The sequence below is a fragment of the Emiliania huxleyi genome (assembly GCF_000372725.1).
Source record: "Emiliania huxleyi CCMP1516 unplaced genomic scaffold EMIHUscaffold_91, whole genome shotgun sequence".
Lineage (NCBI taxonomy): Eukaryota > Haptophyta > Isochrysidales > Noelaerhabdaceae > Emiliania > Emiliania huxleyi.
The window spans coordinates 307,446-320,376 of record NW_005195220.1 but is presented as its reverse complement, the minus strand read 5'-3'; the positions used below and the strand labels follow the sequence as shown (position 1 = coordinate 320,376).

General features: G+C 66.0%; 6 protein-coding genes across 6 annotated transcripts; 3 read left to right on the top strand and 3 right to left on the bottom strand.

Annotated features, from left to right (window-relative positions):
- Positions 1-267: 267 nt before the first annotated feature.
- On the top strand, positions 268-1,127 carry EMIHUDRAFT_220482 (hypothetical protein; the record flags this gene model as incomplete). Its single annotated transcript, XM_005757376.1, has 3 exons — positions 268-684; positions 793-1,008; positions 1,104-1,127. 3 exons carry the CDS (start codon positions 268-270, stop codon positions 1,125-1,127), a joined length of 657 nt encoding a protein of 218 aa, XP_005757433.1.
- A 191-nt stretch (positions 1,128-1,318) lies between these two features.
- On the bottom strand, positions 1,319-2,711 carry EMIHUDRAFT_220481 (hypothetical protein; the record flags this gene model as incomplete). The annotated part of the gene is made up of 4 exons (XM_005757375.1): positions 1,319-1,348; positions 1,422-1,730; positions 1,848-1,954; positions 2,528-2,711. The coding sequence occupies 4 exons, from the start codon at positions 2,709-2,711 to the stop codon at positions 1,319-1,321; spliced, it is 630 nt and encodes a 209-aa protein (XP_005757432.1).
- Positions 2,712-3,746: 1,035 nt separating this feature from the next.
- On the top strand, positions 3,747-4,548 carry EMIHUDRAFT_220480 (hypothetical protein; the record flags this gene model as incomplete). Its single annotated transcript, XM_005757374.1, has 2 exons — positions 3,747-4,146; positions 4,502-4,548. The coding sequence occupies 2 exons, from the start codon at positions 3,747-3,749 to the stop codon at positions 4,546-4,548; spliced, it is 447 nt and encodes a 148-aa protein (XP_005757431.1).
- Positions 4,549-4,551: 3 nt separating this feature from the next.
- On the bottom strand, positions 4,552-5,088 carry EMIHUDRAFT_360075 (hypothetical protein). Its single transcript, XM_005757373.1, has one exon. It carries the CDS (start codon positions 4,978-4,980, stop codon positions 4,786-4,788), a length of 195 nt encoding a protein of 64 aa, XP_005757430.1. The 5' UTR covers positions 4,981-5,088; the 3' UTR covers positions 4,552-4,785.
- A 2,996-nt stretch (positions 5,089-8,084) lies between these two features.
- Positions 8,085-9,563, top strand: EMIHUDRAFT_466107 (hypothetical protein). Its single transcript, XM_005757372.1, has 4 exons — positions 8,085-8,715; positions 8,903-8,932; positions 9,027-9,073; positions 9,353-9,563. Exons 1-4 carry the CDS (start codon positions 8,089-8,091, stop codon positions 9,468-9,470), a joined length of 822 nt encoding a protein of 273 aa, XP_005757429.1. The 5' UTR covers positions 8,085-8,088; the 3' UTR covers positions 9,471-9,563.
- A 106-nt stretch (positions 9,564-9,669) lies between these two features.
- EMIHUDRAFT_220477 (hypothetical protein) lies at positions 9,670-11,321 on the bottom strand (the record flags this gene model as incomplete). Its single annotated transcript, XM_005757371.1, has 3 exons — positions 9,670-10,137; positions 10,897-11,205; positions 11,283-11,321. The coding sequence occupies 3 exons, from the start codon at positions 11,319-11,321 to the stop codon at positions 9,670-9,672; spliced, it is 816 nt and encodes a 271-aa protein (XP_005757428.1).
- Between the last annotated feature and the right edge of the window lie 1,610 nt (positions 11,322-12,931).

Genomic DNA, 12,931 nt, shown 5'->3' with positions numbered 1-12,931 from the left:
CGAAGTGGCAGTAGCCAGCCTCAAGCATCGATGGGATAATAAGATGAGATTACCAGACGAGAACGGGGGGAAGGACAGGCGGGCGACATTTGACGACGTCGGGTAGGGCGCTTCTGCATCACCCAGTGCGTTGCGGCAGTGCGAGCACTGCACACATATTCAGGTTTTGGCTCGGTCCACTGCATCGAACACGCCGTCACCCTCTTGCACGACCTAGACCGATGTGAAGACCATTCGACGCTCGACCTGGAGGACTACGCATTTGTGATGCGGTGCCTGCTCGAGAGCGACGTCCACCGAGCGAAGGAGGACCTCGTGATCAAGGTTTTGGGAACCTTGCATGAGGGAAGCATCCCCTTTGAGCCTGCGGATGATCAGGTGGCGGGCTGGATCCGGCTGGCCGTGTCGCTGATGCGCTTGTATCCCAACGTTCCGCCCGAGCCGTACGGGCAGCACGACACGGTCGTGTTCCACGCCCTCTGCGTGATCGAGGTGCTTGCCGGTCGAGCGTTCTGCGCCGCTCGCGATCGGCGACGAGCACATTTCTTCGATGTCGACGCGGTTGTCCCAGAGGCGGTGCAGGTCATCGTTGAGCTTGCCCTCGAGACGCTGTCCTACGATAGCGGCCCCTTCTGCCCCGAACTCTCCATGGTGGCCTTTGCCGTGAGGCCGATCGCGATACTCGTGGACTCGCCGGCGGCGGCCGCGGGCCGCTGCGGGCTGCCTGCTGCTTTGGTGCGGCTCCTGGACACGTTCCCTCCCGTGCCAGCTGGCGAGTCGCTCGAGTCGCAGGAGCGCTCGGACGAGCTGTGCGAGCTGGCCCTCAAAGCTCTATGTTCGTTGGCGCTCACTGACGGCGCCGCAGTCGTTGCCGCTGACGCTGTGCGCATTGCGATGCACGTCCTCTCGCACCCTCACCTGCCTCAGGCATGGGAGTGGGCTGTGTGCCTGCTCTCAATCCTGGCGTCGGACGGACACGGCGTGCATGAGACGACGCGAGCGACGCGGGTGACGCGAGCGTCACGAGCAGGGCGCAGCCGCGGTCAGGGGGCCGTCGGCTTCCTGCGGTGGGCGGCCCGCGCCGCCACGTGTGGTTCCGGTAGCGTTTCGCGGGGCGCGTGATTTAACTCTTTATTTGTGTGGGGTGCCTCGGTCCGAGAGATACATTAAAGTCCAAAGAAAGAAAGAAAGAAAAGATACCCTGAGGAGGGATATGGAGTGGGAGTTGGGAGGAGCTCCTTTCTAGAATCAGTTTTGTTGTAAATTCTAGCACATTTCTTTGTTCGCCGAGGTGCGAGGACACACACAGGACGCACCTCTAGCGAGGCCCGCATAGTATGTGGCAAGCCTCGCCGGGGGCGCGACAGAGCCGCGGCGCCGCCGATGCAGCTGGAAACGGCTTGCCGCTCGCGCGTGGCAACGTCGAGCCTCTCCCGCTCAGACCTCGCGGCCCGCGCCCACAAGGCGAGGCGCAGCACCAGCGCCCCCACCTCCTTCATCCCAAGCTTCAGCTCCGCCACCTGCTCCGCCAGCTCGGCATTGGAGCGGCGCTTCGGCCGCGGACTTGGCATGCCGCCCCGCGCCTCCTCCTCGTCGGGCTCCACGAGCCGCTTGTGAGGCGGCTCGCGCCGCCGGCAGCAGCAGCGGTAGAAGCAGAGCGCCAGGAAGAGCCACCCGGCTACTCCCAGCGCCAACTCCAGCGGGGAATTGGCGAGGATGGCTCGGCCCGCCTTTACCACGTGATCGCGAAGGAGGGGGGGGGGAGCACTCGGAGTGGATGTCCGGTTCCGGTCGTCCAATTTTAGCTTTAGCGAGTCGCCGAGGGGGCGCAGGCTCCACTCGCGCACCGCGCTCCCGTGTTCGGCGACCTTCTGGGCCCACCGCTCAGGGAGCAGCGCGCCCAGCTCCGTTTCCAGCTCCTTGAGGACGGGCGCCACCGTCCCGCCGAGCTTCTCTACAAAGTCGGCGTAGAAGGGTGGGGGTGGGGCGAGCGGCGGCGGCGGCGGCGGCGGCGGCGGCGGCTTTGGTGGCGGCGGCGGCGGCTTTGGTGGCGGCGGCGGCGGCGGCGGCGGCGTTGCTGGAGGCGAGAGAGGCGGCGGCTTCGCCGGCGGCTTCGGCGGCGGCGGCTTCGGCGGCGTTGCTGGAGGCGAGAGAGGCGGCGACGGCGGCGACGGCGGGGGCGGTGGCTGTGGTGGCGGCGGTAGCGGGGGCGGGGGAGGCTCTGGCCGCTGCCCCGGCGGCCAGGGCGGCATCGGCGGCGGTGGGTTTGGCTTTGTCACCCCTGGCGGCGACGGCGGCGGCAGCGGCGGCGGCGGCTGAGGCGGCGGTGCAGGAGGTGGTGGCGGGGAAGGCGAGGGCGACAGAGGCGGAAGCGGAGGCGAGGAGGGTGGGGGCGGCGAAGGAGGCGGCGGCGAGGGCGGAGGCGGTGAATATATTTTTTCGTAGCACGTCGTGCCGCTCGAGGGCGTTGCGCCCGCAATCGCGTCCTCCGGTGCTTGCGCCTTATAGGTCTTGCACTCGACCTGACCTCCGACGAGCGGAGCGTAAAAGCTGTAGCCGACGCAGAAAGCGTCGACGTCGCAGGACCGGCGGCAAGTTGCGTGATTCGCAAATGCGTAGGAGACGCTGTTGGACGTCGACGCGGAGTCGTACTTCCCAGGGCCGCCGGCGCGGTCTACACACGCGCCAGCTCGCCCTAGGTACCAAACCATATCGCTATCTGATACCTAGACGTTCGGCGGATGAGCATTAGGGTGCCTCAGGGGCTGAGGGCTTTGGGGCACTCTCTCGAGGTTCTCGAGGTGGATATCCTTTGGCCGCGTTGGGTAGCGAGGATTGGTGTAACCCGAGCCACGGAGGCGTGTTTTCTGACGGCCGACCGTCAGTGCACGGAGTTGCCCCTTCTCCGACTGCCCCGGCTAGTTCCCGAGTTTCGCGGGAGTGACCCCATGCGTCAAACCCGAGACCTAGCGCGGGTGGGTTGGAGGGGGCTCGCCCCGTTCCTCCCCATCGGGCCGCATGTGCGGCCACGCCTCGCAGATTCGTTTCTCGCGCCTGGGTCAGGCGCGCGGGGCATCCCCCGGGTCGCTCGACCAGCGGTCCGAAGAGTGGCCGCTATGCGAGGGAAAGAGCGGGGCCCTCGACGCCTCAGTCCGGCCCTCCGAGGGGGGAAGGGAAGTGCGGGGTCCCCACGGGCGCCTCAGTTCGGCCCTCCCGAGGGGGGGAGGGGAGCAAGGGTGTGGGGGGATCGGGGCGGTGGGGAGGGGTCTCGGGTTTCATGTGGCTAAGACTTGCCTTTCGGGGAGGGGCCTCGGGAAAGGCGCGCATGCTTTGGGGCACGACACGCCGGGAAAACGATCCCGGCGTGAACACTCTCGAGGTTCTCGAGGTGGATACGCCCACTCAGGATGTGTGGCAGCCCGCTGGCTGTGTGTCTTGTGAGCTTGTTTGTGTCTGTGTGTCGCTCGTGCGTGTCGTCATCATCTGGGCTGCGTAATGCGACGCATTTGGACTGGCAAGTGACGTACACGCACCGAGTTTACGTATTCCCGAGAGGGCGTAATGTGATGCGTATGCATATGGGCCTCCGTGCATATGCGTAGCAGTACAGCTCACGATTGATCGGAAATCAATAATTTCAATTCGTCCTCCTCTGTCCACGATCAAACGCGGCGCCAGAGACTCGAGCGCGCAGTTGCGCAACACTCCCCGAACACTCCCCTGCACTCCTTACTCCTCTCACTGCAATGGCCGCAAGCAGCACCGTCAGCGCCGCCGTCAGCGGAAGCTGGACCGCGGTCGGGCACACCTGTATCGGGACGAGCGTCACCTCAGAGCCCGCCGCTTCGCTCACGTCGCTCGCCGCCTCGCTCGCGTCGCAAGAGACGGCGGCAGAGGAGCCGACAACTGTTGACCTCTCGCTCCTGCAGCAGCAGCAACAGCTGGCTGAGCGTCTCAAGCAAATGGAAGCCATGCTGGAGGCGCAACGGCGGGCGCAAGCACTAGAAAAGGTGCGCATGGACCTCCGCATTGCTACGGTGTCCGTCCTCTTCCTTCTCCCCTTCTTGTATGCTTTGCACATCGCGTCGATTCCTTTTCGCGTGAGCACCAGCCTGAAGCCCGCCCAGCAGCTGAACCGCTCCCTAAGTCGAAGGAGCATCATCAGTCTCACCCACTTCGCTCGCTGCCCACCGTCTCCGCTCCCTCCCGCTTGGGCCGCCGTCGCGGCCCTCGTTCGTCCCACTGGCTGTTGGCCCGTCCCTGCGTTGCCTGCGTTATCCCTCCTCCTCCGCGACTCCCTCAACGCTCAAGGCCGGCCGAGCCTCTTTCCACCCAGTGAAGAGCTTCCTCAGCCACTCGATGTGTTCCTCTCTCTTCATTATGCGCGCCGTAGCCTCATCATTGAGCTAGATCCACCTCTGCACCGCTCCCGTCGCCGCCTCCCGAGGCCGACACATGTTTTTCTTTTTGCTCCCTCCCGGTCGCATCACGCCGGTCTTAGTTTTCGGAATCGAGTCGTCGGTCCAGTTGTACCACTTATCCAAATAAACACGCGCCTTAGATCTTATTGGTAACGTATGCTCGGTATGCCGTACACCTGCTACTGCCAGTACTGTACAAACGACCTCCCGTCGATAGGTTCCGCACGGTGGTCGGAGAGAAGACCTTCCGCAACATGCTCGCGCATCCCGGTCGGTGCACACTAAGCACTCGAAACCTGTACTGGGACAGAGCCCCTGTCGGGACCCGACCCTTCCATCCCTGAGCCCCTAGCGGCGGGCTCGCTCATGGCGGCTCGAAGCCGAACTTGACAAACCTGCCCGCGTGCCCGGGCTTCATCCCCGTCTCCTTGGCCACGTCCGCCCGATCGGCGGCGTCCAGTCCGCGCAAGAACGAGATGTCGTCGTAGCCCTCGGCGTCAAAGGCGGCGGCGTAGGCCTGCAGGTTGACCTGCGCCAGCGCCGCGGCGACGGCCGCCATGCCGCCCGTGGGCGGAGGGGGCGTCTCCCTCAGCACGGTGCGCCCGTCCGGCGTGGTCGTGAACAGGCGGCTCGAGAGCGGGGAGGGGCCGGCAGGGGCGGCGGTGGAGGTGGGGGCGGCGGCGGCGGCAGTGGAGGTGGAGGCGGCGGCTGCGGTGCGGGCGGCGGTGGCGGGCGCGGCCAGTGCGGTGGGTGCGGTGGCGGCGGTGGCGGCAGAGGAGGAGGAAGAAGAGGAGGAAGCGGCGGGAGGGGTGGAGGAGGAGGAGGCAGTCGAGGGGGCGGCGGCGGCGCGGCTTGAGCGCCGCTTCGGCGGCGGCGCGTCGGTCGGCTCGAGCGGGCGCTTTGCTGGGCGGGGCCGGGCGCCGGTGCCGCCGCCGCCGTAGGAGGAGGGCAGCGGAGCCGGGCGAGGAAGCGCAGCCTCTGCCTGGCGCTCCGGCGCCTCGCCGACCGTGCGCGCGTACGCCACCGCCGCCTCCACCGCCGTGTCGAAGGTGCCCAGGTAGACCTGCCTTCCGCCCACCGTGCCCATTGCCTGGAAGCGGCCACTGATCTCGCGCACGCCCCTGTAGCCGGTGCTGCTGCTGCTCGAGAGGTGCAGCCGCAAGCCCTCCGCCTCCGCCGCCACTGCCGGAGGCTGGTACTCGCCGACCGCGCGCGCGAACGCCACCGCCGCCTCCAACGCCGTGTCGAAGGTGCCAATGTGTGCACGTCCACCGTCAGCCGTCTGCCGCGCCTCGAAGCGGCCGGAGGCGTTCTTGATCACCCCCTTGTACCCGGTGGCGCCACCTCTGTTAGAGAGGTGCAGCCGCAGCCCCTCCGCCTCCTCCGCCGACGCCTGCCCTGCTGCTGCCGCCACCGCCGAGCCCGCTTCCGGCGCCTCGCCGACCGTGCGCGCGTACGCCACCGCCGCCTCCACCGCAGTGTCGAAGCGGCCGAGGAAGACAGTCCGTCCACCCACATGGTGCTGCGCCTGGTAGCGGCCAGCCTGCACCACGGTGCTCTTGGTTACCCCCTTGTAGCCGCTCGGGTTGCTGCTGGACAAGTGCAGCCGTAGTCCCTCCGCCTCCGTCGCCACCATCGGAGATGGATGAGCCGGTGGATGGTACTCGCCGGCCGCCCGCGCGTACGCCACCGCCGCCTCCACCGCCGTGTCGAAGTAGCCGAGCGAGACCCTTCTTCCGCCCACACTGTGCTGCGCGTAGAAGCTGACGCGGCCGTTTCGCGAGTCCTTTTGCACCCCCTTGTAGCCCGCGCTGCTGCTGCTGGACAAATGCAGACGCAAGCCCTGCGCGACCGCCACAGGCGCCTCCGCCACGGGCGCCCCCGCTGCCGCCGCCGCCGCCGCTGCTCCCTCCTCCAGCGGCGCCGGCTCTTCTGCCCCTGCCGCCGCCGCCGCGGGCGCCATCAGGGGCGGGCTCTGCTCGCTATCCTCCGCGGGGGCCGCAAGCTCAGCCGCCGGCTCCGGCTCGTCGTCGCTGTCCAGCGCCATTGGACACGCTGCGCTGGTTCCCGGCAGCGCGGCCTTGCCACTGCTGCCGCCGCCATCTCCGCCACCGCCGGCCTCCTCGTCGCCGCCACCGCCCCCACCCCCCGCGCCGCCCGCGCCGCCCGCGCCGCCCACCGCCTCGGCAGTGGCAGTGCTTGCCGCCGCTTGAGTGTCCGCCTCTGCAGCCACAACGCCGGCGGCGGGCGCAGGCGGCCCCTCGCTTGGCGCGGCGTCCGCGAGCTCTTTGAGGCGGAGCGAGCACTTCTGCTTCTCGTCGTTCCAGACCAGCACCAGGCAGGAGGCGCCCGCCTTCACCTGCGCCTTGACGATGCAGCTCCCGCAGTCGCACGGCATTTTGAGCCGCAGCGTGTGCAGCTGCGCTTTGGGCTCGAGGGTGAGGCGGAGCTTTCGGAGGTGCGGGTCGGCTGCGCTCTCCCTGTCAAGCGCGCGGGCGAGCCGCCCGCTCTCCGCGAGGCTCTGCCAGGAGAGCGGCGCCGGCGGCGCATCCGCCATTTGAAAAAACGGTTCGCTCGGAAAACCTCGTTGGGACCGGGGTTCGACTGTCGTGCCATCTCCGCTTCACAACGACCATGCCGCAATCGTCGCCGGCGCGCGACACGTTTCCGTTGGCGGGACTGTCCTGGTCGAGAGTGTGTGCCGCCGAGGCGGGACCACTCGGGGACAGTGCCGACGGGACGCGGCTCGAAGGCTGTGGCTCCGCAGCGCGGCTGGCACTCGTCGCAGAGGCCTCACCTTCGAAAAGTCGGGCATGGCTCCACCCGCAACTTTCTCGCTAACACGCGCGCACCGCCGAGCCTGCGGCGGGCGCGCTGCGGCCGCACGTCTACCTTCGTCATAGTGCCACGACGTGCGGCCTAGATTTAGCCCACGCGCCTCTGCTCGCAAACACTCACCCATTGAATTGTCATTGCCCGTGAGTGCGAGATTAGGGCTAGCCGCAGGCAGCTAGCCTCTGAGGAGAGCGTCCATAGACACCTCACTAGACCCCACATACGGTCTCGTCCGTGCCTCGCCGGCCGGCGAGATTGCTGGAGGTAGAGCAAGACTGCTCTAGCCTCGCATGTCACTTCCTGTTGTCTGTTGTTTGTTGTGCCCTTGTTTGTTCTTCTGGTGCCTTGGAGTGCTGGGGGGGGCGACAGGGAGGATGTGGCCCTGAGTTATGTGTACGCCTACTCAGGGTGTGTGGCAGCCAGCTGGCTGTGTGTCTTGTGAGCCTGTTTGTGTCTGTGTGTCGCTCGTGCGTGTCGTCATCATCTGTCTAGCGTCCACCCATACCGCGTTGGTGTCCAGTCCGAGCCTGGCTGTTCTTCACCTTTCTACCTACCTACCTACTTCGACTGGCTCCATGAGGCAAAATGGGTTGAGAATGGTGTGTCGCAGCTTTGTGGTGCGAGCAGCGCAGCGCCAGGCCGACCACTGGCATTCTCTCTCTCTCGCCCGAGCGGCTGTGGGACGGAGGCCCGCCGAGCGAGTGCGAGCCGCATCGGCGGCCATGTCTCCCGCCGCCGCGAGCGAGTGGCGCAAAGAGGCAGCGTCGCTTTTGCCTTTTTTTTTATTTTCAGCACTCCAGCAGCGCACACTACTCGGGAAGCGCCGATCGCGATGCTCTCCGCGCTGAGCTGCTGCGCTCTCTCCTTCTCAATTCAGCGCGGCATCGACGGCGTTCTTAGTACTCGGCTGCCCCAGCCCGTTGCTGCCGCCTCCATCGCCTTCGAGATCACTTCGGTCCGAGGCGACGACGCCTCTCTCGACCGCGCCGCTCGCTTCTTCGTCGAGGGCTTCTGGGCGGCGAGCACAACCACGGACACTGGCGGCGCGCTCACAGACCGCGACCGCGACCAGCTCGCCGCGCTGCAGCGGGACGACATGATCGCTCGGTACGGCGAGACGGTCGGCGCTCGGAGGCTCCGCTCGTCGCTCTTTGTGGCGGAGGACCCGAGCAGTGGCGCCATCGCCGGGTGTGTCGGCGTCGAGATGGCGCTCGTCGACCCGTCGCGCGGCCGCGTCCTCTCGCGCGCGCAGTCGGAGAAGCTGTTTAGCGACGAGCTCAACTCGATGGGGGCGCGCGAGCGGGGCACGTACCGCAAGATGAGTGCGGCGGAGCTGACAGAGGCGCTCTTCCCAGAGTACAAATGCCTCGCCCTCCTCGCCAACCTCGCCGTCGCGCCAGCCGCGCGCGGCAGCGGTCTTGGCCGCCGGCTGTGTGCGCGGTGCGACGAGGCGGCGGACGCGCGGGAGCATAGAAGCCGAGTCCGTCTTCCTGTCTTCCGTCTTCTTGTCTCCCAACCAGCGCTCGAGACGACACGTATCCCGCTGCATTCACTGTATTCGTCATCCCGCCCGTAGTCGCGTGAAGGCATGGGTACACTGCACAGTGCCGTACTCCCGCCCTCATGTCGGCGTATTCTGCTTCTAGGACTGGGAGCTGCCCGCGATCATGCTGCAGGTGGAGCTGCACGAGATCGCACGAGATTACACGAGATTACACGAGATTGCACGAGGATACACGATATTACCGAGATTATGCGATCGTGCTGCAGGTGGAGCTGGCAAACGCGCCCGCTCGCAAGCTGTACGAGGCCGCCGGGTGCGCCGAGATGCAGCCGAGATGCAGCCGAGATGCTGCCGAGATGCTGCCGAGAGGCAGCCGAGATGCTGCCGAGATGCTGCCGAGATTCTGCCGAGAGATCGCCGAGAGAGATAGCCGAGAGAGATAGCCGAGAGCCAGGGAAGAGCCTCCCCCCCCCCCACCCACCCACACACACACACACACACACACACACACACACACACACACACACACACACACACACACACACACACACACACACACACACACACACACACACACACACACAACAAACAGGTACGGCGCGGTGTTTGCCGACGAGGGCGCGAGCGCGCTACGCGTGAAGCCGGGAGGCGCGGAGCTGCAGCTCGAGTCCGTCCCGTCGACTCTGCTGCTCATGGGCAAAGGCGTCTGACGATGGCATGCGCTGTGGTTGGACTCTAGACTCCTTGTCCGCGTTACCGCCTCTTGCTTAGTGTGTTTCTTGCTTTTGGTGTCCGTGATGTGCACCCAAACACGGAGATCATACGGAGAGGTGAGTTTCGTGCCGAAGGGAGTACCGAGTGTACGGCTTTCGCAGGAGAGCAGTCGCGCGACACGCGACTGGTGCATCACTACACATGATTGTAGAGAAAGCATTTCGGAAAAACCCGGGCTGGCGCGACAGCGGACAGGTATTCTGCACCTCCGTCGTACATCCTATCGTCATAGTCAAGCACCACCCCGGCGCCGTGGGTCCGTGCGCGGCGCGGTCCCTTCGCTTGCCCCCCTTGCGCTAGACGCCACTCTTCGCCGCGCTGGGGGCTCAAAGTGCCGTCCGCGCCTCCTGCCACTCTCGAATCGTCCGGCGCAAATTGTGGTTCGGGATTAAGGATGCTACGCTCGAGCTCGCCGCCGGTCAGCGGGCTCGTCGACTTGGTCGCGAGCCAACGCTCGATCGCAGTCCGCTCATACGACTGCCCGTCGGCCGCCACGACTGGCTCGACCATGATCTCGGTCGTGATCGGGCAGATGAAGTCGGCCGGCGGCTCCTCCTCCTCCTTCGCAGCCGGCGCCTCTGCAGCAGCAGATGGCGAACCAGCCTGCCCTCGGTCGCAGCGACAAGCGTCTGCTCCTCCACCACCGGCCTCGCTCCCTCCAGCCTCGCACTCTTCACGAGCGCCGCCGCCAGCTCCGCCTCCTCTACCGCCGCCGCCGCCTCGCCCTCTCCCGCCTCGTCCGCCTCATCCTCGGGCTCCTGCGACGGGCCAGCGCCTCCGCCGCCGCCCGTCCCCTTCTTCTTCTTCTTCTTCCCCTTCTTGCTCTCCTTGGCGCGCCCCGCCTCCTTCTCCGCCTCCTCCTCCGCCAGCAGCGCCTCGGCATGCCTCGCCGCCTCCGCCTCTGCCGCCGCACTCTCCACCTCCCTCGCCGCTGCTTGCGCTGCCTCCTTCGCCGCTGCTTGCGCCGCCGCGTGCTCCTCGAGGGCGCGCACGCACTCGCTGTGGCCCCTCTCTTCGGCCAGCTGCAGCGCCGTCCTGCCGCCTGCATTGCACGCCGTCGTATCGGCGCCCGCTCGCAGCAGGTGGCGCACAATGGCGGGGTGGCCTTCGCCGGCGGCAAACATCAGCGCGGTGTTGCCAGTGCTGTTTTGCAGGTCGACCTCCGCGCCGCGCTGAAGCAGCAAGTCAACCACCCGCTCGTGGCCGTTGAAGGCGGCGAGCATCAGCGCGGTATAGCCGTCGCTGTTCTGCAGGTTGACTTGAGCGCCGTGCTGCAGCAGCAGCTCCACCAACCGCTCGTGGCCCTCCTCGGGCCTGGTCGAAGACGGCGGTTGGGCCACCCACCGGGTCAAAGTAGAAGACGGAGGAGATGTTGGGATGCTTGATGCAGGTGCTGCCGTCGGGCTTGATCTCTATGTTGCAGTCGGTGTGATGCTCCTTCGGGTCCTCCCCCGGCACATCCTGCTGCTGCCACCACCATTCCACGCCGCTCATCTCCTCGACTGGGACCGTCGCACGCACCGCCGCATTCTGGCTGATCTCCACGATCGCCTGCTCGATGGCGTTCCGGGGAGGCTGAGCGGCATGGAGAGGGAACCAGTAGGTCCCCTCTGTGAGAGTGTTCGGATTGCTGACCGGGATGTAGTCTAGCTCAGCGATGTATGCAAAGTCCTCTCTCAGCCTCCGCAGGGAATCATCCCGCAGCACTTGGCGATAGATTGCCAGTGACTGACTCACTATTGCAATACTGAGGGAATGCCTGAGAGTTCCGCCACGTCCATGCACATGTACCGTCGGGTCTCTATTTTAAGATGAGGTAAACAGCAATAGATCCGGCCCTCAAGCGGCCTAATCGATACCCGGCCCTCACGGAATCGGTCCCTCGTTGTACAGCAATCGATCCTTCACACTGCCCGCGCGCTGCCAAACTTGGGGTCGAGAATCGGTCCCCAGGTTACCTGTGGCGCGAAGCTGCGATATGTCTCCCGCCCTCGGCGCGCCGACCGCGCAGCGGCGGCAGACCACCCTCCGGTTCGAGGGGCGCCTGGGGCTGAGCGGGCTGCCTCCGCCAGAGTTTGGCTCGCCCACCGGCGGGCTGTCAGGAGCTTCTCATCGGCGCGCGATCGCCGGTGATCCCTTAGAGGCAAGATCATCTCGAGCCTTGCGAGAGCCGGCCATCACATAGGCGCTGCTGTCAGCAAACGCTGCCGCACGGAACGTGGCTCAGCGCTTCGGCGCGACCCCAGAAAACAGGCGGCTTACGCGGCGTCATTTTACGAAGCGAATGATTGCGAACAGGCAAGGACGTGGCGAACAGAGAGGAGGCGGCACAGCAGAGGGCGCTCGTGACGAGCGCCGCTGGCATCGCCGCGTCCAGCGGTGACGGCGGTGGGCGGCGCAGGCAGGAGGGGCAGCTTGGTTTCGGGGCAGCCACCGCGGTGGTGCTAGTTGGGGCCCTGGTTGGACGGAGGTACCGGTTCTCAAAGTAGGGCGTCCAACGTAGGCATAAGGAGAGTGGGTAGAGAAAGTAGCAAATTACAGCCGTAGAACCATACACCGTGTGGCATTTGCTATGCCAGCAGCGTGCGCATGCGCCCCAAACAACGGGCGGAGCCCGCCCTGCGAGCTCGAGCCTTTCTAGCGCTGGAATGCATCTTGCAATACCCAACGACCCCTGCGCTCAGCCTTCCTTCTTCGCCTCCTGCTGGGCCCGAGTCGCGTGCTCCGCAAGGCTGGACAAGGTTGCGTGCTCCGAGAGCAGCTCGGCTCCCAACCTGATTCCGAACTCCTGAGACAAGCGCAGCAGGGCGTTGTGGTGAGGCAGGGCTACGGGAATCCAGCGGAGGCGTGGAGAGGCAGCGGTGTCGGCAGGGATCGGAGGCTCGAGAGAGGGAGGGGTGTGGCATGTGGCTCGTGGTGGAGGGGGCTGGAGAAACGGCGGCATTGGCCGCTTATTTGCGGGCCTTGTGCACTGCGTCGTCAAGGAAAGCCAGCTGCACAGAGGAGAGGCCAAGCTCGAGGATCGGCGTATCGAGGCTGAGGCCGGCGACACCAATCGCCCGCAGGGCTGCAGCAACAAAGTCTGGCGCTGTAGGCATGAAACGTGAGTGCTCTTGCCCAGTATATATACGAGTAGGCGGCGCTAAACGGACCAGTCAGAGAAGGGTGGGGGAGGCGCGCGGTTTCGTCCCCGTACCCCCCCCCGGCGGGTTCTTTGTTTGCCAATAATGGATACCAAAGAAAGCCAAGAAAAAAGCGGCGGGTTTTCTTGTTTTGGTGAGCCGGTGTGTGTGCCAGTCCGCGCCAGTCCGCGCCCTTGTCGTGCCAGTGTGCTGTGAGAGAGGCTTGTTTAACAATTCTTGTTTTTGCTGTCACCCTCTTGTGTCTCCAAGCGCCG